At 34.1% G+C, this 27,265-nt stretch overlaps 2 protein-coding genes across 3 annotated transcripts in view; one reads left to right on the plus strand and one right to left on the minus strand.

The window, feature by feature from the left end:
- The first annotated feature begins 647 nt into the window (after positions 1 to 647).
- LOC140148960 (uncharacterized) lies at positions 648 to 7,229 on the plus strand. The gene is made up of 5 exons (XM_072171073.1): positions 648 to 836; positions 1,527 to 2,086; positions 4,378 to 4,541; positions 5,118 to 5,769; positions 6,461 to 7,229. Exons 1-4 carry the CDS (start codon positions 703 to 705, stop codon positions 5,517 to 5,519), a joined length of 1,260 nt encoding a protein of 419 aa, XP_072027174.1. The 5' UTR covers positions 648 to 702; the 3' UTR covers positions 5,520 to 5,769; positions 6,461 to 7,229.
- Positions 7,230 to 13,991: 6,762 nt separating this feature from the next.
- LOC140148974 (A disintegrin and metalloproteinase with thrombospondin motifs 9-like) overlaps positions 13,992 to 27,265 on the minus strand; it is a 226,981-nt gene continuing 213,707 nt past the window's right edge. For both annotated transcript variants that reach the window (XM_072171087.1, XM_072171086.1), the window contains 10 exons: positions 25,300 to 25,464; positions 23,166 to 23,459; positions 22,642 to 22,821; positions 20,854 to 21,042; positions 20,375 to 20,513; positions 19,149 to 19,335; positions 18,332 to 18,468; positions 17,775 to 17,971; positions 17,171 to 17,273; positions 13,992 to 16,493 (listed from right to left, as the gene is read on the minus strand). In XM_072171087.1, coding sequence (XP_072027188.1) covers positions 17,178 to 17,273; positions 17,775 to 17,971; positions 18,332 to 18,468; positions 19,149 to 19,335; positions 20,375 to 20,513; positions 20,854 to 21,042; positions 22,642 to 22,821; positions 23,166 to 23,459; positions 25,300 to 25,464 — 1,584 coding nt within the window. In that variant the 3' untranslated portion in view covers positions 13,992 to 16,493; positions 17,171 to 17,177. The remainder of the gene's footprint in view (positions 16,494 to 17,170; positions 17,274 to 17,774; positions 17,972 to 18,331; positions 18,469 to 19,148; positions 19,336 to 20,374; positions 20,514 to 20,853; positions 21,043 to 22,641; positions 22,822 to 23,165; positions 23,460 to 25,299; positions 25,465 to 27,265) is intronic.

Consider the following 27,265-nt stretch of genomic DNA (forward strand, 5'->3'; position numbering starts at 1 on the left):
TTCCCTATCTATTGTTAGCTATTTACTCAACTTTGGCATTCTATATGCATGGCAAGGTTGATTAGAGCCTTAAGTATTAAAGTAAGTAGGCTTGGTGTGTATTTGATTGGCCTCAAGTTCCCACAGGAAAGTATGGTGAAAATTGTTTAATGAAGCATCTACGTCTCACAATGCAATAAATTGCTGGTGAGCATGACATGCATAATCTATATATGACGTCTGTAGTTTTGTTTGGGTTGGCAAGTTGTCAGAATGCACAGGACTTTTCCAGACGAAATGACACAATTAGTCACAACCTATACCATTCTGTCAAACAAAATTACGCAAGAAAATAAATACAAATGTAAAATAAATAAATAATTCATGTTTTTAGAGTTCATTTGATTGAAGAACAATTTATTTTCAAACAAATTATTACCATATTTTGCCTATGTCTCAAGATTTTGATGACCTGCAAGTGTAATTAGTAAAATAATCAACTATTAGTAACTTAGATAAGAGATCAAGAAAAAAAAAAGAGAATATTTAACTAAATATAATTACAATAAATTATATACACATGCAATGTATTATTTATTTGAGTCCAAATCATTTTAAAGTAATATCTATGTCATTCATCTATTGTTTTTGTTTAAATTTCTCTATCAGATCTTGCCAGCTGATGATACGCATGCCACAAGCATTAAAGACATCTTGAAGTCTATGCCAAGATACATCAAAGTATTGACAAGCATACGTCGTAAACCTACTGAAGTGCAGCTGGAGGCAGGAGATATATTGGAGGTACTGGGAACTACAAGGAGACTCACCAAAGTGGGTGTGGTGGAATTCCTAAGGTAAGCATGTAGCTCTTTTTATGTAAAGCATTTAGCAACCAAGTAATGCCTGTTTTTAACTCCTTCATATGGAATTCAATACTGAACTTTTAGGCAGTTAAAAGTTTTTGATATGGTGCAATGCAGATGTACAACCAATTCTGATCAATCAAAGTGACCTATTGTAGATAGCATTTGTGTGGGAAATTGTTGAATATGAATAGCTTTCTATCTACTGAAGATACTTATTTTAACAGGTCAAATCATGGCATTTAATTTCAATTTATTTTCAGTGACATAACTGTGATAGCATAAATTGGTCTGCTATCTACTGAAGATACTTCAACAGGTCAAATCATGGCATTTAATTTCAATTTATTTTCAGTGATATAACTGATAGCATAAACTGGTCTGCTATCTACTGAAGATGACCATTCATACTTGTACTTATAAATACAATTTTAATGAGAAGATTAAGTACATAATTATATTGTCCAAAATTGATGCACGGGATCCTATGTAGCCACAAGTGGCCTCTCTACTATTTATGCTTACTCCAAATCAGAAAGTTGACAATAGATCTAGTAAGGAACTTTTAGTTGAAAGCTCTAGATTATACTTTGAATCAAAATAAACACCAACTTTGTTATTGTTTATACATTTATATTGTCAACAAAGCAAACATGTACCATTCTTATCCTTGTATTACAGACTGCAGAAAAAGCATCGTGAGTTTGTTCTCCATCCAGACTTTGAAGGAAACTTTGAAGTTCTTGAAGATAAAACCCAATATACTCTGACAGAGATACTGGACAGGTTTCCACTCCCTCAGCAAGTTTGTATATCAAAGCCAGAACAACATTGTGATACACTGTTGAACAAGTTACCAGCAAAAGAACATGATGATGATGTGAAATTAACACTGAAACGTGAATATCAGAAGGAATATGTGATTGGTGTTGATATGTATGGACGTGTTGGTGTTGTCGTGGACATGGACGCAGATGTGCAATTTTTTCTTCCCAATGCCAGCCGTAACCATAGTAATACATGTACAGGTGAACATGACATTATTCATAGGATTCTTACAAAAAGTACTCAGAGTAATGGAGAACTTCGTATGGATCAAGTGATATGTCAGAAGGAGGAAAAGCTTGTGTTATGTAAACCATGGCAACAACTGTTCAAAGACTCACCACCTGTACTACCATTCAGAAGACCATCCGGAGAGATTAGTACTGTATCTGTTTCATCAGGATCAAATATTGCAGGTAATTAATGCCTTAGTGTGTCCATAACCAGTCTCTTTTTTTTTATAACTTTTAAGCATTAAAAACAAATACTTCATAAATTTATAAAATGTATGTTTTGCAAACTGATGAGAATTCTTTAAAAAAATCACAGGAAGATTACAGTAATGTTAAATGAATAGTTTGCATTCAGCATTTTGCTTGCAGGGAAATCAGAGTTTGATCTATGGAACCAACTGGTTTCAATTTATAATGCAACATTACAACACAAGATACTGACATTTTGCACTTTTTGAATTCCTTTCTGATGAGATTTGTACACATGGCAGAGAAGGACACAGCTAAAGTCACTGAGTGGTTTCTATTAAAACAATTTTTCCTGTGATTTATATCACCCATTTAAAGGTCTTTGGTAAGATAAGTACCACTTCAAAAATGCATCAACTTAATTGATACAGATAATGGTTCCTATAAAGTGATGTCATAAGTCATTTACTTGTTTACACCCCTGATGTTGACATACCATTAATACTTGCCAATTGATTGATCAAGATAGCAATGGTACCAGAATTACCAAGCAAAAACTACTTTTAATTAAACAATAATTATTGTGTGATTTGTACAAGAAGATTCCTTCATCCAGAAATGATTGTAATGAAGTCATCTGCTCTCTGATTTTCTTTCATTTTGCCTCATAGTTTGGCTTAAAATGAAATAGGGACACATGACAGTGAAAACTAAAATTTTGTGAAAAAAAAATTATTGCTTTCAGTATCACAATACTTTGACATTGTTTTGCCTAAGTAATTAAAGTAGTGTGTGAGATGGGCTGATCAATAGAATTAGCTTATGAAATATCATTCAAACAATTTTGTTGCTAAATTATACTAAAATATACTATTAGTTAATATATCCAAATCAAAATGTCCAATGGATCAAACAAAGTAGCACCAGCATAGTAATAACTACGTTGTAGTATTCAGTTTTCCTTTAATTTGTAATTTGGTATTTCTGTTTTTAAACAAATGTGTTCCCATGGGAAGACTAATCCACCTGTACATATCATTTAATTAAATGTAGTTTCTCTTCCTCAAAAAATAGCTAAATTTATTCTCCCAGTCTGTCAAATTCCTTTATGTATGTAGTCTATATAGTAACATGCATGAGTGCATGATACTACTGTTAAAGGTATACGTGATTGTTCTTTCCAGTGTCTGATAGCACAAGTCCTTGAAACTTCCTGATCTTGTGCCAAATTCATGAAATAATTTGAGAACACTCTATTGAATATGGGAAAACCCTGCCATTGTTCAATTGTAATTTGAAATATTATTGGTATGCACACTATTCAACATTAAAGTGTTACATTTCCTTGATATTCTTGAATAAAAGACATTCTCAACAAGTATGATGGATGGTTACTATTATTATTCAACAGTTTTTGGCATTGTATTAGTTGTATGTAAAAAAAGGTATATAGAACTAGCCCCATATGCAAACCATGATGCCCCTTGAATAGCGTAGTGAAGCGGGCAGCGACTATATACTGCTATCGAGCATATTAGAGTCTAGGAAGCACAGAATTTGTGCTATATATGAATTGTATACCACTTTAGTATTACCTATTACGAGCATTGCTCCTTGCCATAATTTACAAAGAGCAAAAACAAACTAATCCAGACAATATGCAAAGCATAAAATATGGATTGATTCATGTAAGAGTATTGTATTTTTATTTCATTGTCACTTACAAAATGCTCTTGTTTTCTCACAACCAAATGTATTCAAGCTGAATTTTTACCAATTGGTATTTGACTAATGAGGTAGTGCGCTTTCTCCAACACAATAAAAAGCGCACTACCTCATTGGCTAGAAACAATCTCTCATCGCTCAGCGATAGAGTTGCATTATAATATAAAGAAAAGTTCTTTAAATATTTTCAATGGCATTTACAGGAGTAGAATCCAGCATTTTTATGATATGTTTATCTGTGATTTAGTTTTTGTACATTATTTTTAATATTTTCCAGGCTTTTATTTATGATAAACTCTGTCTGGCAGGTGTAGCAATTCATATAAATTTGATGAGATCAGTCAAGCACAAGGAAGAAAATAGTCTGACAATTTAGAATGGTTGAATTGAATCATTGATCCCTAGTCCTTCATATCCAGACATGACATGCAACAGTTTATAGGATTAGGATTAAAGTTGTCTGGTGGAGATAAAATTGTAATTATTTACATCCTGGGACTAGACTGAGCTTTCTAATTTGGTCAAATTGTAAATAATATGCATCTTTCTTGTCATTACAGATGATGCAACAACAAATTCTGATGACAGTCATTACAGGAGTGTGACATATGACAGCGTGACAGATAGTGACAGTGGCCATGACACGCTTGATGAAGAACCAACAATTTCAACTGGGAAGATTTATGAAGGACACAAGAATCTCATGGATGGTCAAGTTAGGAATGTAAGTTAATATGTGTACTTGTTTACCTCATATGAAGGTTGTAATTGCTCATTTCACACCTCATTTACAGGTTCAGGGTAAATGAGTTTCTGCATAGATCCTTCCAGGGTCTATGTTTTGTGTATATATTCTGCAAACACATGTCTCAAAAGAGTGTGCATGATGTGATAGATTTGTAGATTTGTGTACTTTATAAGCATGCTACATTTAATTGCAGGAATGCTGAATAATAAAATGAAATGGTCAAAAGTTTGAAATAAAAACTCCACAAAATAGGAACAGCATAAAATGAAGAAAATTCCTTTGGAAAATTGTGTAGGCAGTTTTTTTTGTATCTTCCATTGCAAAGATTGGTGTGTGGGTGTAAATCAAGTAAATTCAAAGCTAACTGTTCCAATCCAAGTTGTATTTTATTATATTTTTTTATATGCATGAAGGTTAATAATGTTCAAGATATCAATCACATATATGCATTTTTGTATTCACTCGGCTATCCATCAGATATCAAACTGACAAAAACTTATGAATATTGATTTAAAATTATGTATTTTTTGTTTCATTTCCTTCTTTCTATAGATCAATCACATGAACGAATCCACCTTATCCAAGAATGAACCAGGACATGACAGAAGAAACACACTACAAAAGAGAAGGAACAAAATCATCACATCCCCCTATGTGAACATTGCTATAGTGCCTCCAGAGAGGAAGCCAACCCATGCACCTGTACCATCACTTACACTGGATAGAACTCATAACAGAGCACTTTATGATGACCATCCATGCTCTAGTAATACCACACAAGAGCAATATGCACCCTTTAGTACTTCTCTACCAAATAGATCACATTTCCTAGAGGATGAAGATATAATGTACCAAAACTGTGTCCCAAATACAACAACTAGTATAGTTTACCAAAACTCAGTCCAAGATGGCATCCGTCCCCCCTTCACACTACAAACCAAAACCACATCCTAGAAAGTCTTCTTTCAAAAGAACTGTTGAAAATGGCCAGGATCCACGCCCCCAAGTATGGCAGAGACGAGAGACTGAGAGGAAAGAGATACAGACACCCACCAGGTTGCCTTCATGCCCGATAACACCACCAGCCTATAAAGAAATGGATCTAAATGACAATGTTTTTGTGGAGTCATCATTCCAGAATACTAAGGGAGCAACAACCAGTACAACTCTACCTCTTCCAGATATTTGTTCCGATACTTCACCGGTAAGATAAAAGTTTGTTGTATCAAGTAGATTGCACATTGTTACTATTATCCTAGATATAGAATATGATGCCACACCTGTATATTGCCCAGTTGCCATATAAACTCTTTGCTTACATAATACCATTCCTTTGAAATCAAGGTCACAGAAAAGGGATTCTCAAGACATGGGATAGGGGTAGCCTGGAAGGGTCTAAAGTTTGTTTGGCTTATAATTGGTGAAAATTATTCGGTTTTCATTACAGCTCATTACTGCACACATCAATAAAGTCCCAACTTCAGCTTGCGTAAATTCACATAAGCGTGCACTAGTCATGCATTATGCAGCATGCAAATAGCTTAAGTGATGCGCCCAACTGCATGTATGCCATTCTATATCAATACAGTTTGTTTTGCTTATTGTAAGCCAAACAAATTTTTATTATGATGTAAGATTAGCATAGACATAAACCAATATTTAACTGGGATTTAGAGGAAAACTGACAATGTTGCTCCTGTTTCCTATTCAAAGGTAAATTTATTTTTAAGTAAGAGATGATTGGTTAAGCAATGGTTCACCAATACCTTTGCATTATTTGAGTCACCAGTATCAATTAATAGGACAAGCTTTGAAGCAAATGTAAATTGTGAATATATGAGATAAAGATGGTGCCTATGGTTTGCCTAACATATCAACTTCTTTTGTTATTTCAGGAGATTATCCAAGATGAGACGCAGCACAATCTACCTAGATACAGGCAGAATCTCAAGAGACTTACAGTTGATGAAGTGGTTGATGTTCTGAAAGCTCTCAAGATCGGCAGTGAAGCCCAACAACTTTTCAGAGACAATGATGTAGATGGTGTGCTTTTCAGTTGCTTGGATGAAAAAATATTGCAAGACGAGTTTGAACTATCTAAATTTCACTCACTAAAGATTACTAAGTTTATAAAGGGTTGGAGACCAGTTACTCGTGTATAAACCAGTGTAATCTGCTGCAACGATTACTTTGGACATTTTAAATAATTATTCAATAGGATTTTAGAACAAGGTTGCAAAATGGGCCCATGAGTGACAAAGATAATGTGCATGGCATATTTATTTTCCTGTTTTGTTCAAACATTTTGTTAACATTAGACTGTTTTGGATATTTGGTTAACTTTTTCCATATTATGGAAAATATGATATACATATAGGCCATTTTTCAACCTTGGAATTTAAATCCTATTCCTCATGATTGTTGCTCTCCTGCATACTAAAAACAACTCAATATGATGGGCAATTTGATTTTGTGCATATTCTACAAGAGATAATCTGCATAATTAAAGTGCCAATTTGTAATTATAAAGTTGTTAATTATATATTTCAAAAATATATATTGCTGTGGAACAGTGGACACCTTTAATATTTGGTAAAAATTGTTGGAGAAAAACTTGTTTTACAGAAATAATGCATCACAATAAATCAAATAATATACACAGTATTTCTTCACTTTTGACTTCATCATGGTCTCATCACATTTTTATTCCTCAATTGCTTTTACGAGATGAAATAATACACTTCTAATATATTTCAATTGATCATAAACTGACCTTAAAAACTTCTAAATTAGCCAAGTAATTCTAGCAGATTAATTTTCTCTAGATTAGGTGAAGTAGATTTATGATCAAAAATAATGTGATAATATCATAATTATACTTGGCAGCATTTTGCAATAAATATATAAATACATGGTCACCAAGCTACACCAAGTATGATACATAATCCAACTCTTTCACAAACACATGTCTCACTTTTGGGCCTAATCGTCATCCATTGATTCAACATAGAGATATGGCCCACTGTGAGATGTGTGCTGGTAAAAGAGATTGAAGACTTAATACATATATTTTTGTATGGACAGTGTTCTCAGTAAAAAATACTACATCGTGTTGAAAATGTACAACAGAGAAACATATTTTATACAATGGTAAGTAAAATCCCAAAAGGGATCCTATGTACATAAAAACAAAAAGTGAACAAATATATTGTAAATTATAATTAAAACAAGTATAAAATAATGTAAATATGTACAAGATATTAAAATGACCCTACCTTGTTACTGTTTTATACTGACATCACACTTGCTAGTTAGGCAAGTGTGTTCTATACATATGACTTATATGGAAGCACCATATCATCTGCAGTATCATCTGGACTGATACTTCAGTGTTAAAGTGATATGAATGAGAAGCTTTGGGTTTACTTTTAAAATCGGTACTATATAGATTTGATAGAAATGGCAACTAAGTTTTGAAAAAGCTCACAATCATGGCTCCACTTCACTCAAGAAAATGATTACCCAAAATCATTTAGTTTTTACAAGTAAACTATCATTCACATGATTTTCATTATAAATAAATTAATCTGGTCCTCACAAGCTATTTTTAAGTAAAATGCATATATGAAATATGTACCCCGATGTGTGTGTGTTTGTCAAATCCACTTGCAAATGCACTCACTTCAGCATTTTTGAGCACCTGCTGACCAATGAACCATCAAGTACAGACTTGTTCATGGTCTAAATTGAGTATTCCATAATTTTTTGTAAAAATTGGATGTTAATGCCAATTATGTTTTGTAACTATCCTGCAAATTACAGCATCATAACTTATTTGGTTTTTCTGTAAGTGTGAGTCAAAATTGGTCAAACTGCTCAGAATGGCACAACATATTCAGATGAAAAGATCAGGTGAACACCTTGACCTACTGAGCTGTAATTTGGCAGAGTTGTTGTTATTACCTCTATCATACCCTCTGTAAAAAGGAAAAAAAACGGACAAGTAGATCTCGAGTTAAAAATTAAATCACCAGCTTTCCTTTGAATTTCCAAACAGAATCATGTTTAGACACCTTTCTGAACATGTGAAGTTTCATGCTCATTTGTTGTATTATTCACCTGATCTCAACCCTAAACATTTTCTTATATTTACTGCGCACCTAATCAATAATGAGTCTTTCACTCCATTGTTAAAGTACACTTGCTGAATGGCTGGGCATTATCAGCTATCAAAGAGATACCTTATGCTGCTGCCAATCACAATAGAGGTTAAACATTTTGTTAAAACCCCAGAAGTGATATCAGGATAAAGCTGTGCATGTTGGTACTTGATTGTTTGGATTCCTATGTTGAAAATCCCTTGTAGTACATTAGTATTTTTCTTATGTGTAGTGTATATTGTTGTGGAAAAAAGTTCACCTGGACTTTTGATTTTTGCCACTTTGGCCATTATGGATGATTTTTGCAAATGTTTTCTAAAAGCATGATTTCAGCGCCTCGGTTTGAAGAAATACTTCATGCTCTTGAATAGTAAGGTGCCATTTCATAAGAAACCCCTTTGCTTTCTTGTGGAATAACTGAGCTTTTAACTGACAGCATCATACCCTAGTAACATAGCTCTTTGTGGACCAAGAACCTGGTCAAAAGAACTCCAGGGAAGATACCAAGTACACCATATCATGAAGTGGAGGGGGAGTACCACTGCAGGCGTCATACAGGTCTAAGGAATTACTAGACTTATAATGAATTTTGACACACAATGTAAATCGCATAACAGGTTGATAGTTCTTAATAAGGAAAAAAAAACACTATCCAAGGCTTCCCATTCTTATCACCTTAAATTAATAAAACAACAACACACAAATTAAATACACTTCTGGTTTATGTATTTCTGAGAACACAATAAAACTAAGTATATATTTGCCTATTGATGGAAGCCATGTTCTACACAATAACCTAGTAAGTTGAATCATACTATATCAGGTGATCAAAACATCAAGTATGATCCAAATGACCAGGGAGTTACAAAACAATGAAAACTGAGTCCTACTTCTAAACCAATATTATGGCAGTATGTCACGAACGATGAGTTTAACAAAAAGTATTGGAATTAAGGGCACACCTGTTAAGATTAAACCAGGGGTTCTCAATAGGCTGCCCACTAACAATTGTAGTTGGCCCTTGAACAGGTCTGAAATGTACGGTAAACATAGCAAAACAAGATGTATGTATTTGTCCCTCAAACACAGATCTTTGAATTGAGTTTGGTGATGCATGGCCTGTAAATATAATTGAGAACCTATGGATTAAACTTTTAACAATGTATATTTCTCTACATTTTATACATTCCATTTCCATATTAATTATGGAATTAAACTGCATCTATTTATTTATTTGTAAACACATACAAAAAAGGTATGAGTCTTTGAAAAAGAAAAGCATTGTTCCCTGCACTGGAGTCAACTCCATTGTTGATCCTTGTATTAGGCAGTGCAAACAAAATAACATGTAATTTTCCTGAAAAGTGAAATTTGAAAGCCCAATTTTGATTTTCATTCCAGAGTTTTTCCACTAGAAGAGAATTTTGTTTGGTCCCAAAGGTATTACAAAAATAAATTTGCCAAATGCTGTGTCCCTTAAAAAAGACACTGTTGATTTTTAAATGACTTGTCTTGTGTATATTGGATGTGTGTATACTTCTGTACAGATAGCTTTTTCTAGTTTTGTACTATTTGCTTCGTTTGTTATTGCTGTTTTTGAAGAATTGAACAAATAAAACATTTTTCAAATATATTTTGTGCATTTGTATTAAGTTGAGTGAGTGTTGAATCAAGGATAGACTTTATGAAAATTTCAATTTATTTGATAGTTATGCTAATGGCAGTGGATATTGTATAGATTTAAGTCAATCTTGAATTCAGTCAACAAACTGTATTTGGCCTGATTGGTATCAGTCAACCTTTAAATACAAACTCCATTTGGCCTGATAGGTATGTTATTAATGGCAGTGAATATTTTAGTTTGAAGCCAATTCTAAATTCAGCCTTTTTTTCCTAAACATTGTGTCTAATCATAAGTATGCTAGTGGCAGTGGATGGCTCAACGATTGAAGTCGACTATCAAAGTTCATCATTTAATGTTTTCATCTATGAGTTTTACACATAAAAGTCTCACGCTTTTTAACTTAAGAACATACACAAATTTTCATACATCAATGAACATAAATTTGGAAAACTTGTGAAATAGTTGTTCAAAGGTAGATATTGTTGGGTAATTTGAATATGACATAAAAGATTTTTAGTAAATAAATTTCTGTTCAATTGAATACTATAACTATAATTGAGAGAACTAGAAAACTATATCTTTAAAACTGTCTAGCTAACTTGATAGCTATCTAGCTTGTTGTTAAACCCTATTTTGATAATTCTAAATTGATGGCAACTACCAGAGATGTATTTACAACTTCTTACCTAAAATGATTAAAAAATAAAAAATACATGAATAAATAAAACAAGCACCATATGAATTTGAATAATATCTCTGCAGAAACAAGGTAGGCGGTTAGGTAGGTGTAGGTTAAATGCCATAATAGACTGGAGTAGTTTTGTTTGATGCAGCATTTCTGTAATAGAATACCTTTGCTTACTAACTAACAATCATTTCATGCAAGCCAAATAGTCAATGAGAGATTGGTTATATAATCGGGCTTTTTTACCAAAAAATTCCCATTTGCGAGCATAGCAACCAACAATTTGGGTTTTTTTATGCCTTTTTGGTCAAAACAGGTCCAAATTTTGGAGAAAAAAAATCCACTTTTTCAAAATCTGCCCCCTAGTCCAAAAAGGTCCAAATTTTGAAAAAAAATTCCACTTTTTCAAAATCAACCCACCCCCAAATAAATCCTGGTTACAGGCCTGTATTATAACAAATCTCTTGTGCAAGTAAAATATGACAGTACAGCAGCCAAAACATTGTTCTGGTTTCATTTGAAACAATAACGATCATGATGAACAATATTGTACATGAAGTAAATTCAAACCTAACCATAAGCACCTTGTACAGGCTGTCAACTTGGTATTACTAATAACAAAGTTTCAGTTAAAGCCATGTTGTAACATTTTTTGTATTTTCCACAAAATGTTAGTTTTCACTGTCGGATACCATATGTCCTCTTTTAATTTTGACCCGAACAGATAAGTTCTTTTTGAGTATGGTGAATCCAGCACCTTTTGGTGATAGAGTAAGTTTATGGTACAAATGCGCGAAAGCACATGAAAAATTAAGCCAGATTGAAGCTAAAATGGTGAAATATGTTGCAAAAGTGAAACAAATTTGTGTGAAAAGCGCAAAAAGTGACAAAATATAAGTTCATTTGGTCAGAAACCCACATGCATGGGTGTCAACATCGGGGATGATTGTATTGAATGCCCCACTTATTTTAAAAAAAATATTGGGGATTCATGCCCCCAGAATCTACGCACTATGGTTTGTTAGTTTACTAAATTACTATTGAGTAAAATTCAGAATGATTAAAAACATTGAGGGCGTCCTATAAGCTGATCATATACAGAGGAGGGATGCTGCTGCAACAGGCAAGATCAAATTTGTTACAAGCCAGATCTAAGAAACTTTATTCCAGCATAGACTTAAAAAGATAGTAAAATACTGATTAAATGGAATGTGCTGATTCTAGAAAATTGGACAATAATTATAAAGACTAAGTTCACCACATTATTTTTTTTATATATTTGATTATTATGCTCCAAATTGGACTACACAATGAAGTAATCAGCAATATGTAAAATTACACAATTTCCCATCAAAACATGACTTGGGTATACATGAACTAATTACAAGCAGCATTCACTTGCACGCTGCTCAGAGTCCCTGTATACTGCCCTCTATTAATTTTAATAACATAGATAGCCATTGCAGTTTGATGAGGGCACCACTTCAGTTTAGCAAGCAAGCAATATAAAGTTTTATAAACCTAGCAATGATTCATTTTCCACATTACATTACTACTGTGCAGTGCAGCATTGTTTGACTCTTTATCATTTATCATCACTAGTAATTTACAGAATATATCACATGTTTGATGATATAATGCTAATGGCAATGAGTATTTAAAAGATTTCCAGTTTCGGGTAACTTTTTAAATTTTTCATCAAAAATAAAATAAACAAAATTGCTTCCAACACCACAAATTTGTTATTGAATTGGACTAAATGTTCAATTAATATAAAACAAATAATATATGATACAACCTATTGTTGTATTTTTGGACAAAAACTACCCATCTTTGAAAATATCTCAAACAGATATGTCCAGCCCTGAACACATTTGGAACATAGTCATGTAATTTATTGTGAATGTTGCATATCTTGTACCAAACTGCCTATTGTATGTACAAGAATACTCATTGCCATAATTATCAACTTGACATACGTATCAAGGGTCAAAGGCCCATTTTATTGAACAAACAATATACATGTATTTAACATTTTACATAGAATAGACTTTATACATCAATGGATTTCACATGATTTTTTACATCTAGAAAACAAGACAAGTCAAATATCAAGAACCATGTACATTTTTAACATGGTTAAATAACAAAACAATTCACCTACTTTGAAACACAAAATACATATGCAAGAATACACAAAATATGATTTAAATTAAAATTACATTAATATACAAACATGAAATCGGCAGCTGGATTCTGTACCAACTATTTAGTGACCTCAGCTCAATCCAAGATCTTAGATGAACTTTGTACTGTGGGTAATTCTAAACATTTTCACCTTGAAAACAAAAATTCATCTTTAAAACCCTTATTCTCAAACAGAAGCGTAGCCAGGATTTTAGTGTGAGGGGGCAACGTCAAATTTTTGTCCCTGTTTTCAATTTTTTTGTCACATTGTTAGTCATTTTAAGGACACTTTACTCTTTGTTGTCCCCATTTTATTCCTGAAAAATTTCTGAGGGGAATTTCTCCGTCCCCTCATAAATTTACTCATTTACCATGATTATAATGTAATATACCCACAAAATTCTATATTTGTATAATCTAATTAAATAATTTCATTATCCAAAAGAAAATACTTCATGGGTAATTACAAATAAAACAATTTAATCATCACAATTGTGCAGGGAAGGACTGGAAATGATGGTTAGGCTATCTTAATTAAATCCTGTGTCTCAAAGCTTGTGAGAAATTGAAAACCTAATGCAGAATGCGGTGTTTTCTACTGTATTTTTTTTAGTTTTAATGTTTTTATGTGTCAGTACAGGATTTCTGACAAGCATTTTGTGCAAAAAATATCAAATGTTGGAATAGTAGACAAAAAGTCACTGCTACAAACTATTTACATTCTTCTCTTTTATTATTTTTATGGCCAAAGTCTGTGAACTTGTCGAATTTTAAATTTTATTTTCGCCATTTTGTTAAAAATAAATAAAAAGACTATAAAAAAACTGGATTTCTTGATTTTCAAAGAGGACTACGCGCACGATTTTACTAACATGCGCGGCAGCTTTGAGACACAGAATTTAATTAAGATGGCCTTAGCAAACTTAATCAAGATTACTTTGGCACTCTTTTTTATCAAAATGGAATGCAGCATTGGAATAATAATGTCGTTTTCCAGGTATTCATCAAATCATATGTGCTCTTGTCATTAGCGGTTGTCACCCAATTCTTTGTGTTCAATTAAATAGAATGTCCTATATACAATACAGCCACCTGTGTAATACTGCCTGCTATGGATGGAATGGTATCCAGGTGGTTTTCCCTCTCATTGAAACACTAATATGTATTATTAGAATGATGAACAACTTCTATTGGGAAAATATGTGACATGATCTGATCCATGCAGATCAAAGTAGGAAATTTTGATAATTAATTATTACCATCACTAATTTGTTCAATACCTAAGCTCTCTGATGCCCCTGGCATACTTGTTGCAAAGCTTTTGAACTTTTTGTAAATTGTATTTCCATTTTCTTATGCTTTTATCATTTTTTACTCCTTATGTTATGTCTCAATTGGTCTGATTGGATTAGATCATGTCACAGAGAGACATTTGTCATACATTTGATGTACACTTGGAACTGAACATGGCCATAATCCATTCACTTGATTGATTGTCTGCTTGTTATAAACAAAAAGCTCTATGTATATATTGCAAAAGATTGGCTTATAGTTATACTACACTCATTTGTGCATTTTATCTTATGTCTGCTTTCAAAACCAGTTCAAATATATTTATTAGTATGCAAATGGGGGCAAAAAATCAAGCAAAGCAACAACTTGATGCAATGCTCACTTAAAACTGTGTTGTTTTTTTTGTCTGATTTTCTTCTTAAAAACTCATCTCATTACTAAGTTACAAGCATAAAACATTGAATACATTAATTAATGGAATAGGCTTTTCTAATACCAATTTGGTCCACTGGTCATGATTTATATCTTCAATAATAAAAATAACAATAATCTAAAACAGCTAACACTTCAAAAGATTTAATCTTTTTTGGTTCAAGATAATACTCTGGATGGTATGTGTTTCAATATTACCATAATCAAGTCATCCAAAAAGTTTAAAATACTAGTTCTATCCAGTTAACACATCCAGACAATATCTGAGATGTTGTCTGGAAGGTATGTTAAAACGAAACAACTACCATTCTGGGTTCACTGTTACCACAATCATGTCATCCAGAAAATTTAAAATACTAATTTCATGCAGTTAACACATGCAGACGTTATCTGGGATGTTGTCTGCAAGGTATGCTGAATGAAATAACTACCATACTGGGTTCAAAGTACTGATATCATAAGATACTATGGTGTTACATTATTGGGCTCAATAACTGATAGCACAACAAATCTCCTAAAAGTACCCTATGCTTGTTGTACACTTGCTTTCCTTCTCTTAAATAACGAAGAAAAAATGAGTGATAATAAAATAAGATTTATTTACAAGGTACACAAATGTGTACCAAATGCTTAAAAAATGTGTACCTACATGTACATAGCTTGATCAATGTGTCTCAGACTCAATGCGGATACAGGTGGCATGAATCACTTTCTAGCTTCATTATTAATCATACTGGCAAAGGAGATGCATTTACAGTAACAATTACTGAATTCAACAATTACTTGTCTTAAAAATAAATAACATAATTTGACCTACATTTGAATTTCACATACTTTGTGAATGTTTAATCAGCAAAATCAGACAGCATTAATCTGTCTCAGTTATTGTCTTCTCATGTTGGAGAACCAAAAACTACATAAAAAGTAATAAAAATAAATAATAAGCTTTGTACTTCTTCAAGACACTGCATTTAAAATCATACCCCATTTATTATTACTAACTTCTTAGATTTCAAGAACCAGCCAGTTTAAAAACATATAAGTAAAACACATTGTTATTTTCAACTTTTGCAGTGAAATCACCCATTTAGCTGTTTGATGCTCAAAGCAGCAGCGCTGTTGGGCGACTGAAGTTTCACGTATGGGCAATATCATCAAGAATGCTCACTAAAATGTTTAAATGTTGGTGAGCATGCCTAATGCTACTGTGTGTTAAAATAAAATAATCGTAATTCTTGCTCAAAGCATTTAGAGGAATGTGAATGATCCATAGATAGCATCCACACCATGTTGCCCATCCCAAATCAATGACGCAATGGTAAGCACTCACATTTTGCCCATCCCTATCATCGATTATACAATGATTAATTACCAGTTGCATTGTTAGTCTGAGACACTTTGTAAAAGGCTACATATAAACCGGAAAGCACCAGGTTGATTGAAAATATATTTTTTTATTCTTTTTACTATTTTACATCTCAAAATAAAAACTGTAAAATATACAGGCTCTCTTGTTGATCCTCCAATTGATGTTGTTGGCTAATTCCCTGTAAAATAAGAAACAGAAAAACAAGTTTTAGCAATTTAATTCAGTCTCAATAAGGTTGTATCCAACTCTTACAACTATGTGGCATGTCAAAGTATTACAAGGATGCATCATAACAAAACAGTAACACAGAAGTAGCAGCTGCCACATGTACTAATTAGATTCTAATACATCTTCCAACAGATCTTTTTGCCACACAACATCAGTCAATCAATATTTAGACCCATAGTAAAATATCTGGTCTTTGCAGCATAAGACCCTGCAATCTTGTTTGTAGTGACTGACAAACATTTTTGACATGTTTGTGCTCCATTGGTCTATCAATTAGTCTTGATACACCATTAAAGGCCAACAACTATGTGGGACTTCAATTGATTGATGATAGTTGAAGAAGTTTTATCTGATTTCATAATACCAACATAACTTTCTACAGCACTGTGAATATGATATTTGGTAAATACATCATTTGGTGCATAGCAAGTGAACAATGCATGACAGACACCAAAGAAAGATGCATCTCAGTATGTCTTAAAGCAGATAAATACATCCAGAAAAAAAAAGCATTTTTGGTACATTTTCCAATAGTGTCCCATTGAACTGAATTATCACACCATTGTACATGCTGCCATGTTCATTTCAGTTTATAACTCCTATTTGTTAATCTTATATAGTATGTACCTGAGTGTCATGTAAGGAACATCAACCTTAAGCCTCCTTTCCTTCTGTCTGGTATACATTTGCCACAGTCTCCTCCACATTGACCTGCTATTCTTTCATTATTCTGCAGAAAATTCAACAAAATATCAACAATACTTGTTAATATTATTTAATTTTTGGAAATGCAACATGCTGAAACAATACTTAATATAGAACAAAAACAAACAAATACACAGTCAGACAACAAACAAACAAGAAGCACTAAATTGCCTGGTCTATTTCAAGATGTTATGTGATAACAGAGTTTTCCTGAAGCCATTCACAACTTAAGTGCACTTTCAAACAAATCTGTTTTATTTTCTCAGTGACAAAAATGTCCTTCTGTTATTTATGCAATAATGCATGCAAGTGACATTATTTACCAAATCGGAAGTATAAGATTTATTTTATGCAAGTTCAATAACTTTCTATAACCACCTATTCCATGTGTAAGTTCCTTGAGTAGTCAGTTATAATACCTGATCTCTATTATAGACACTAGGAGTACAATACATTACAAGAAACAAGAATAACCAATATGGCGGCATTGAATATGATGGTAAGACATTTTGAAATGGGCATTTACCTGTGTTTTGTTTATCCTAATAGTTACTGATGATCCCTGTTCTATCCAGCTAGTTTCTGGTGCCACCGTTAGCCCGGTACCTGCCAGGTTGATATGGAAGCGACCCTGTGGACATTGGGCCACACTATAGCAGTCACCAGCTGAGGCATATGGTACAAACCTACCATACCTTGTGTTGGCAAAAGTACTATCGGTAACTGGAATAATAAAACATACAAAAATGCATTAAGAGTGTCAAAATGACCATATTTATTAATTTGTATTCTTCTTTCAACTTTCTTTTATCATTTACAATATGCTCTTAATAAATTTACATCTTAATTTTGATGAAATACAAAACAATCCTTGGCCAGCAAACTTTTTTAATAAAAAAAAATGTTGCTGCTGTACTTTTTGAAAATTATTAAAAAAATCTAATTTGAACTAAATCAGTATATGAGGATACACAGCACCTGTGGTAATCGCAAATCAGTCAACACACTACTATAATTACATGTTATGCTAACACGGATTAATGTTGATAACATTTCTGACAAAAGCATTGCATTTATACTTACTTATGACTTCTAGATTTGGTAATAAAACTCTGACTTTGCTGAATGTACTGAGTCCTGCATCTGGGTCACCCTCTTCTATACAGTCACATGCATCATTGCGGTTCCCATTATATGGACATGTGTCAGTTCTGATAAGTCTGAAACAAGTAACAGAGAATAGGGTTATCATCAGTAATATCAACTGTAGTTTCCTACTTACATTAATCAGATGACAATGCATATGCCAAGAAAACTAATAAATGATAATCCAGTTTGGCAGTTCAATCAAATTACTATGAAAATGTCCATGTGATCAGACACAATGAACTGGACAGTGGACAATAGTTAATTGTTAAAAATCTAGCAAAATAAGGTATATATTTTATTGTTTTAAGCAACATGAATACATGTCAGCCACAAGCATTTTTTATATAAAATGCTGGAGTGAACAACAGCCCATGAGGAGTGATACAGGTCAAGAACTTATATAGGCACCAAGGCACTATAAAAGGCAACCACATGGGCCAATCAGTGTTCACAGCAGTATAAAAACAACAAGACTGAAGGGGTACAGTAAAGCACTAGACAAATGAAATAAGATTCTTAATCACTCTACTCTTGAAGGATGCTGCACAGTTGTCAGATATTTGAAATTTGTATGTATTTTTGTTCATCATAATATTCTTATTTTAATAACCAACACAGTGCTTTGAAAGAGAATTCATTTCCCTGATAAGAGACTCATTTAGTGAGATCACATCTCAAATGCTTCCAACTTGATCAAGTGTAAATGTCAATTGATTTTGCTACAATTCAGCAATCATTGTTACATCATTACCTTTTGGGATACATTTCTGAGAAGTTTTCAGTTTCACCTGCCAGCAGGCTAATAAATTCTATAGGTGCAGTGGATGCCATGTTGTAGCAATATACAGATAATGGTCTTTCTTGTATTTGGAGGGTGTATTCTTTGTCTTCATTTGCTCCATATAGCTGTTGTACTTCATGACAACTGGTAGGTTTACCTATGGTGAGAATCAACAATCACTAGAGTTACTTTATCTCATCAAACAATATTTGGCACACTGTATATACAGGTAATGGCAAAGAACAGGAACAGAGAGATATTGACCTTTGCACAGATCCGCAATCCTGCTATCAAAAGGAAGTTCTCTCTGCAAAAGCATGTGCAAAAGTGTAATTTTGTTTTTCATGCTTTCCTGGCAATGTGCCAGAAGGCTTTTTCAAAGTGGTAATTAAAGCATGTGTATGAAAGACATAAGCATGCCTCATTTTGCAAATGGTCAATACAAAGAGATACAGACTATTTGCAAACAGCCAAAGTCCTTTTGCTTTGTATGCTGTGAATTCTTGCATATTCAAGAGGGCTGATCGTTTGATTGTGCATGTTTAACAATCACGCCAGCATTGCATGCCTTTGCATTTACATGACTGTAAAAATATGCGGTATTGCCTAGCAATTTCGTTTGTTGCACTTCATGGAACGTTCAGCCCTCATTAACAGGTGATGCAGGGACTTTACCTGTTTGTGAATAGTCTTGTATCTCTTTTGTTTAAAGACCCATTCAGTGATCCCAGCGGAATTGTAAAAAACTTAAAATTGTTTTTAAATTGTTTAAAATAATAAGTCATTCAAATTGTCATTTGGTATTTTTAAAATGCAAAATTTGGCAAGGAAAATGAAGAAAACAGCAGTATTGATGAAGCCCCATTCAAATACATGTAGCAGTTTTTTGTAGCTAATTTATATACTGTTATATACTGTTAGTATATAAATTACATTCATGCAAATTCCTTATTTTTGTCTTGAATACACGGCTCTCGGCTGAACTACCAGCAGGCTATGTTAACACATTTATAACAATGACAAAGGTACCAAAATCTGTATTTTGATGATTTTTACGATCATTCGAATGAGCAAATCACTGAACGGGCCTTTTAAGACAGAGAGACACCAGAGAGACACTAATGCACCCCCATACACACCTGCAAACACCCCTTCCCCCACACAAATTCAAAGATTGCAAGTGAAGAGTAGCTTACATGGTTCACTATGGCAGACCTGTTCTGCATCTGGTTTGATTGCTGTATCTCTACAATCATGATGTGAAACCCTTTTACCGGATCTGCTACGACAGTCAACCTTTCGCTTCTGGATGCCTACACCACAAGTTCTTGAACACTAGAAATAAAGGCAAAGATTGCTTTATTATAAAATTACATAATGGTCATTACATTGTACAAAGTCATGTTTCTATATTTCTGCACTATAATTTTTAACTAATTTCTCTTTCCTGTGACAAGTGACAATGTTTTGCTACACATTACAAAAGAACATATTTTATATAAAACATGCATCACATATGTAAAACAAATTGCACCCCTATTATACTTAGATTATATCTTGATTCAGTAATTACATGCAAGCCTCATCATAAATGACCACAGTATGATCCTCATCTCATGCCCCTCAGAGTTGATCAAATACCACCAAATTTTCACCTTAATAGTTGGTAACTAACCTCACTCCATCCTCCTATGATCCAGTATGTGTCTTGAGAGCAATCACCATAGTTACATTCTTTGGTTTCTATTGGTTTGGTTTTATCATCACAGCCTGTCACAGCGTCATCTTGAGGCCAACCATCCTCACCAAACACTTGACATGTTACTGAACGGGTCTGCTGTCCTAAACTGCATGATGTTGAACACTGTAAAAGAGAGCAATTCATCATTTTGAGTACATGCCCATATTTTTAGTTCATATTTATAATCACATGATACCATTCTTGACCATGCTTTCATTATTTTATAGTATGTGATATCGATATCGATGTGATATCGATGTTCACCCCATCAATGGCAGGAATTATATGAATGGTCTTTATACATGTAATACAGACTTAAATAAACTGACCAAAATTTGCTCATGTCTTTTTGTTTGTATCAAATTTAATAACAAATATACTACAGGCTGGGTGCCTACCCTTCAGTTTCAGTGTGGGGGGCAACACCACCCGAAGATGTTACCATAATTATGTCCAGAAAGTGACACCAGGAAATTTGACCAGAAATACCACCCACAGATGAATGTATGTCTTCCAAGATGAACCCAAAGGTAAAACGAAGGGAGAAGCACAAGGAGGCTAACTGGTCTCCCTCCCATGCTAAAACTGTAAACAAGCAACCTTTGCCTTGTTGACATTCACAATGTCTCCCAGTCCCCATTAACACCTGCCCACTTGTAGACTTCTCCGTAGTCCACTTGCCAATTGTGCACTACTCTGGCTATTACATTTAAGCTTAAAACTCTGATTTAATTAATGAGTGCGCAATTGATAGATTTTCACAACTGATCTTTTCAGTCACCAACGCTCTGTTTTGTTAGCTTCCCAAGTGGACTACTGATTTTTGCCTTGAGAGTTAGGCCAATTTCTGGCCTAACTAAAATTGGTGATGATGTAATGCATCTTTAAAATGAATCTGGCTTGTGATTGGTCGCCCAGATCTCGTTATTGTTTAAATCCTCCCGAGCGCACTGGTACCATTATAACTATACATGGTACACAACTATCTAGGGAAATGCGGCGCTTTTGTGCTGGTGGATGAGCGTATGCATCTAGCGCGTATTGTACCACCATGCTTAGTCTTGTGGTTAGATTTTATTGATAAACAAGTATGAGTGACAGTNTGTGAGTCCCGTAAAGTTCTGCTTAAAAGTGAAAGTCCATAGTCGGTTTTTCGGATAATAAACTGGCAGATTCTAAAATTAGAATTGTTCAGTATTGAAGTGTAATTATAATTATGCCATTATGATATGTTGCATTCAATAATATAAGCCTCGTGAGGGCCTATACTTTACTTTTACTGTCACAAATATAATTATATAGCCTAAACTTTTTCATAACCATTTTATACTAGTATTTTGATGTAGGCCTACTAAATATCAGTATAATTTCGAGTTCAACTGAATGCGTTCATCATGATTAATAACATTTTTATTTATCAAAAATCGACTATGGCATAGTCTAGCCCACTTGCTGTGAATGCAACCTCTCTATTTGCCCTTTGCCACACTCATGAGACAGGCACCCCAACCTTTCTCCTTGTCACACACCCTAACATCACCACAGTCTACAAACTACTAAAGCCTCCCCTTTGGTGGGGCTGTGGTGGACAAGACATAGGGCACCTCTGAACAAACCAACCTAGGAGTGTTAGGGTTAATTAATCCGAACTGCACCTGATGAGATTAAGTAAGATATAGTTTTCTCCCCTTTGGTCAGGAATTGGCTAATTTATTTAGTTACCTCAGACCACTGTCCTTCAATCCAGTCCACTCTGGTCCCGGGACATGGATCCTCCTCACAGGCCCTTTGACCACCTGGTTTATGTTGTCCAGTGCATAGGTCATCCTGGACTCTACCACCATCCCTGTCCACACAGTAGATATGACGGTACTTCTCACCTCTACCACAGGTTTTGGAACACTGAAATAATTGCAATTAATAGTAGTGATAATAAGAAGTTGATAGTCTTTCAGCCGTAAGTGTTAATTGTGTACTATGAAACACTGGACCACTTCCATTTGACAAAAAGCAATTTCTTTTGTGCATGGACTTGTGTGAGGTCTGAGAGCACAAAGAACAAGTTTTTCAGAGTTCAACCTGATAATTTTTATTATTCAATAGGAGTAATGTGCCCACAATGAAGTAAAGCATGTTATGAACATCTTCACATTTCTTAGAGGTTCCATTTCTTTCAACAGCCTGAGCCTTTTTGTAGGCTGATGGTATAATGATATATTTTCATAAGAATTAAATTCTTTACTTACACCTGTCCATTTGCCTTTCTTCCAGGAGTAGTCAGTATTTGTTGTCCTCTCACCATCCTGGTTCCTGTTGTCATCATTCTGGTTCTTGTTGCCATTGTTGCGGTCCCTATTACGATTGCTCTGCTTTTGGTTCCCACTGTTCCGATTCCGGTTGCTACCAGGACACCGGTCTTTTCGACATCCTTTGATGGTGACTGGTTTCTCCTTGGTGCACTCAGATTCATCTACCTCTTGGTCCTTACTGATACAGCGTACTTGTCTAACACGCAGTCCTTTACCACAAGTTGTAGAACACTACAGGTTTAAAATAGTAATTACAGTTTTGATTTTTGAGGGAAAATACAATGCACTTGTTTTATTTAAAACTTTCATTTGAATGAACATAGCATGACGAACGTCCACGCACAGTGCATGACAAATGCCCACATACATGCCTGCAGAAGTGAATCCAATTCACTCTCACTGGCTGGTATTTACGTCCGGTAATGTCTTTTGATTGGTTTGATTAGTATTTCTGCTTGCTCACATTTTATATCTTGAAATACAATCTCGGTCGGATTGTGTACAGCTGTTGGCAGCTATGTTCATTCAAATTAAATTTTTACTATAGTAAATCCTGCATGAATCCAGTAATATCAACTTACAGTCCAGTTTCAGTGGACTCTATAGCAAATGTCTTTAGGCTGCCCTCTATGGTTTGAAAGGTACTTTGTGTAGTTCTGTCTATCTTATATTTTGGATATTGATATTCTCCTCTGCTGCCCTCACAAGACATAAGATACTGTTTACAAACAAAATTATGTTAAATTTCACCAAGTGGTTCCTACTTTTGATCTAATTTAGTGGTTTCCATGAGCGTTTTGGAATCCTCTGACCTTAAGAAAGTCAGCGGAACGTTTTATCCTAAGATTCAAAGTGAAATTTTTAGCAAGCTATCACTTTCATAAGTCTACTGCATGTAATAGAAAAGCCACAACCATTGGAACACAAAACAGGCATGCTGAATAACAAGTAGCCAGCCCTCTGTCTGTTGCATATAATTGTTACTACTGTTCCTCTATTTAATTCTAGGACACAACATGTACATTTGGAAGTAACGATCCAGATGCGTCCCACAAGTGTATGACATTGTGAACCAATAACGCTTAATACAATGTTGTTACTAAGCAGCCGGTCACTTAGCCGGTCACTTCTGCGAAGTACGCACACACTTTGACACAGCGCCGGCTATGCAAACCTGTGTCTGAGAATTACATGTAGTAGAGTAGGTAACTTTTGGGTTTTTTCTCCATTAGAAAGTTGACTGCTCCTTTCGAAATCAACAAAAAAATTCATAACAAAACTTGCACATGTGTACTTCGCAAAGTGGACTTATTTGTGGGTGGGAGTTACCATTGCGCACCTTAGCTTGGTGAAGTCATTATGTGCCTTTGTATGTGTACATAGTAATCTACATCCAAGTAGGTTAATCCATATATTGCCATCAAATTCAAACTTTGCTGCTTAAATTAAAACAATTTTGAGTGGGAAACATTATTTTGTATTTCATTGTCTTCATCAACCATAATTCCAAATTGTGATGCTATTTTCACTACACTGTTGGTACAGGGTGTATCAAAATGATTGGTATCCATCAAATTTGACATTTATTAAAAAGCCAGCCACTTCCAAATGCAACATTGGATCCTCTTGATATGTCCAGAATGTATAGTTTATGACTTTTTCAATTAATATACAAATTATTTGCATCTTATGTTGAATTTGATGCGTCAGACTCATCCATAAATCAATGTAAACTGATGGGTACCAATCATTGTGATACAGCTTTGGCAAGAATGTTAAATAAAAATAAAATATTTGTGCGCCACATTTTGTTCCCTGATCAAATCAAGATGAACATGAAGAGTTCAGATGCAAAGACCGATATATCCATTTTCTCTCAATTTGAGGCAAATATAACTGGTCAAATTAAACAAAAATATGCGCCACTTTTTTCATATTTACCTTGGAATTTGTTAAGTAGGGCGCCAATTTAAAGTCAGCATTATAGGGCAAATAATGGCTTAAATCAAGTTTGAAAATGGAGTTTATTAGTTTTTACATCTGAACTTCTCATAATTATGCTCTTCCTTACTTGACTCCATTCAGAATTGTCCCATTTTGCACATGATGATCGTTTACAAGTCTTCTGATCTGTTGGTTTCTTCCCCTCACACCACTTATCCGGGTAGAGTCGGCCTTCTTTATCTTCACATGTCACAGAGCGTCGTTTGATTCCCTCACCGCATGTCACAGAACACTGCAAAGAGAGAAAAGTCAAAATAATTACCATCATTGCCATTAAACATGGATTTCAATTGGGTTAGAACAATATTTAAGTCTCTGGCTTTGTTATTTTACAATTAATGCCAAGCAATTATGGGTCACAAATGAGGGGATGTATTATTATGAGAAAATGGCTGGATATATGCCAAACTTCAGGGTTTGATGTCCCAACACGTAAAGCTTATCACAAATATTGGATACAAATCATGAAAGCAAATATGCTGAATTTAGCTACAATTAAAGACCAAGAATCATAATGTTATGGAAGTAAAAGTACTTTCACCTCTGACTCAACAAAGGTTCTTTCCAGCACAAAACGTGCCAGGCTAATTCGATTTAATGAATTAATTTGTGTAGTACATATTGATTTTAAAAGAATGTCTAGAAGTATTATGATTCTAATTTCTAGCAAAGAAGGGGCAGACTCCTATAACATAACTTGAAAGGAAAAAGAGGTTTAAAACAATAAAATAGACCAGTATCTGAAAATTTGTAGCAGCATTTGGCAGCCATTTATTCCAAAGGAGAGGGCCAAAAATCATGAAATTCATGTGCCCATTCTGGTCATAAAATATGCTTTTCTGATGTTATTGTATCTTCAGCATATTTTTCCATGTTTCTAAATTTGTAATGATTTTTAAAAATAAAAGGGGAACATATTATTATGATCTCTAACATATCCAACTCAAAAATATATCCATTCAATCTGGGATGTAGATGCACCCTGGAAGAAAAACAACACACAAAGCCGTTTCTGATATCTACAAAAGTGACTCACTTAGGAATAACCAAAGGCCTGGACACAAAGTTGATCATTATCTCACTGGCTTATCGTTTTACTAAATCCACATCACTTGCTCACGTATCACACATGATCTGTGCGATTTGTTGTGAAAACACCTATAACACTTGTTCAACTTTAATTGCCCTTAAACCTAATTGGTGAATTTGATGTATGTAAAGTCACGTCTTAATCGTAACCCAATAGGCACCACCTGGCGCCATCCAAGAGAACAACTCGCTTGTTCTTGAAAACTGGTACCTTTGCAAAACCCCACTTCAATACCAATTTTGCCTGGTCTTGTCAAGTAACTTGTGCAACACAGGAAATGGAATTATGAAATACCACAAAATGACATCATGTTCTGAAGTTATCAAAACTGACTTCATAATTACATTACTTATACAATGTTGTGGCTTTCTCTTCTCCCACTGAGGGAGTTCCTGTATTACAAGAAAAGATGAAACAAGCACAGACTGTATCCAAAAGAACAATCTTCTTCTCCATCCATGTGACATGCAAAACACAGAAAATAGTAAATTGCATTTTTAAACAAACAAGAAAATTGAAATCAAACAAAATATGCAACAATAAATAGATATGCTTTCTCAATGGGAATTCATAACAAGTTATAGTATTTCTACGAGTACACCATCGGTTATCACAGTACCATGTGCAGTCAGCCCCTGTGTGAGTGGTCGAGCTTTCGTCAGATGTGTCTCTGACTTCATCAGAAGTCTCCAACTTCCTGATGATGTCAGAGACTCATCTAACAAAAGCTTGACCACTAAAACTGGGGCTGTATTTGTATTGTGATAACTGAGAGTATACTCGTAGAAATACTATGCAATGATTTTTGTAAAATGTACTTGAATGCAATGAAAATAGTAATGTCTCAAGAGACCCCAAAGTAGTAAATCCACTCTGAATGGTGCAGGGATTTTGTGTCACTTATCATGCATATGATTCATTGAAAGTCTTTGCAAAATTGGGT

This window comes from Amphiura filiformis, chromosome 3 (genome assembly GCF_039555335.1).
Source record: "Amphiura filiformis chromosome 3, Afil_fr2py, whole genome shotgun sequence".
In the NCBI taxonomy this organism is placed as follows: domain Eukaryota; kingdom Metazoa; phylum Echinodermata; class Ophiuroidea; order Amphilepidida; family Amphiuridae; genus Amphiura; species Amphiura filiformis.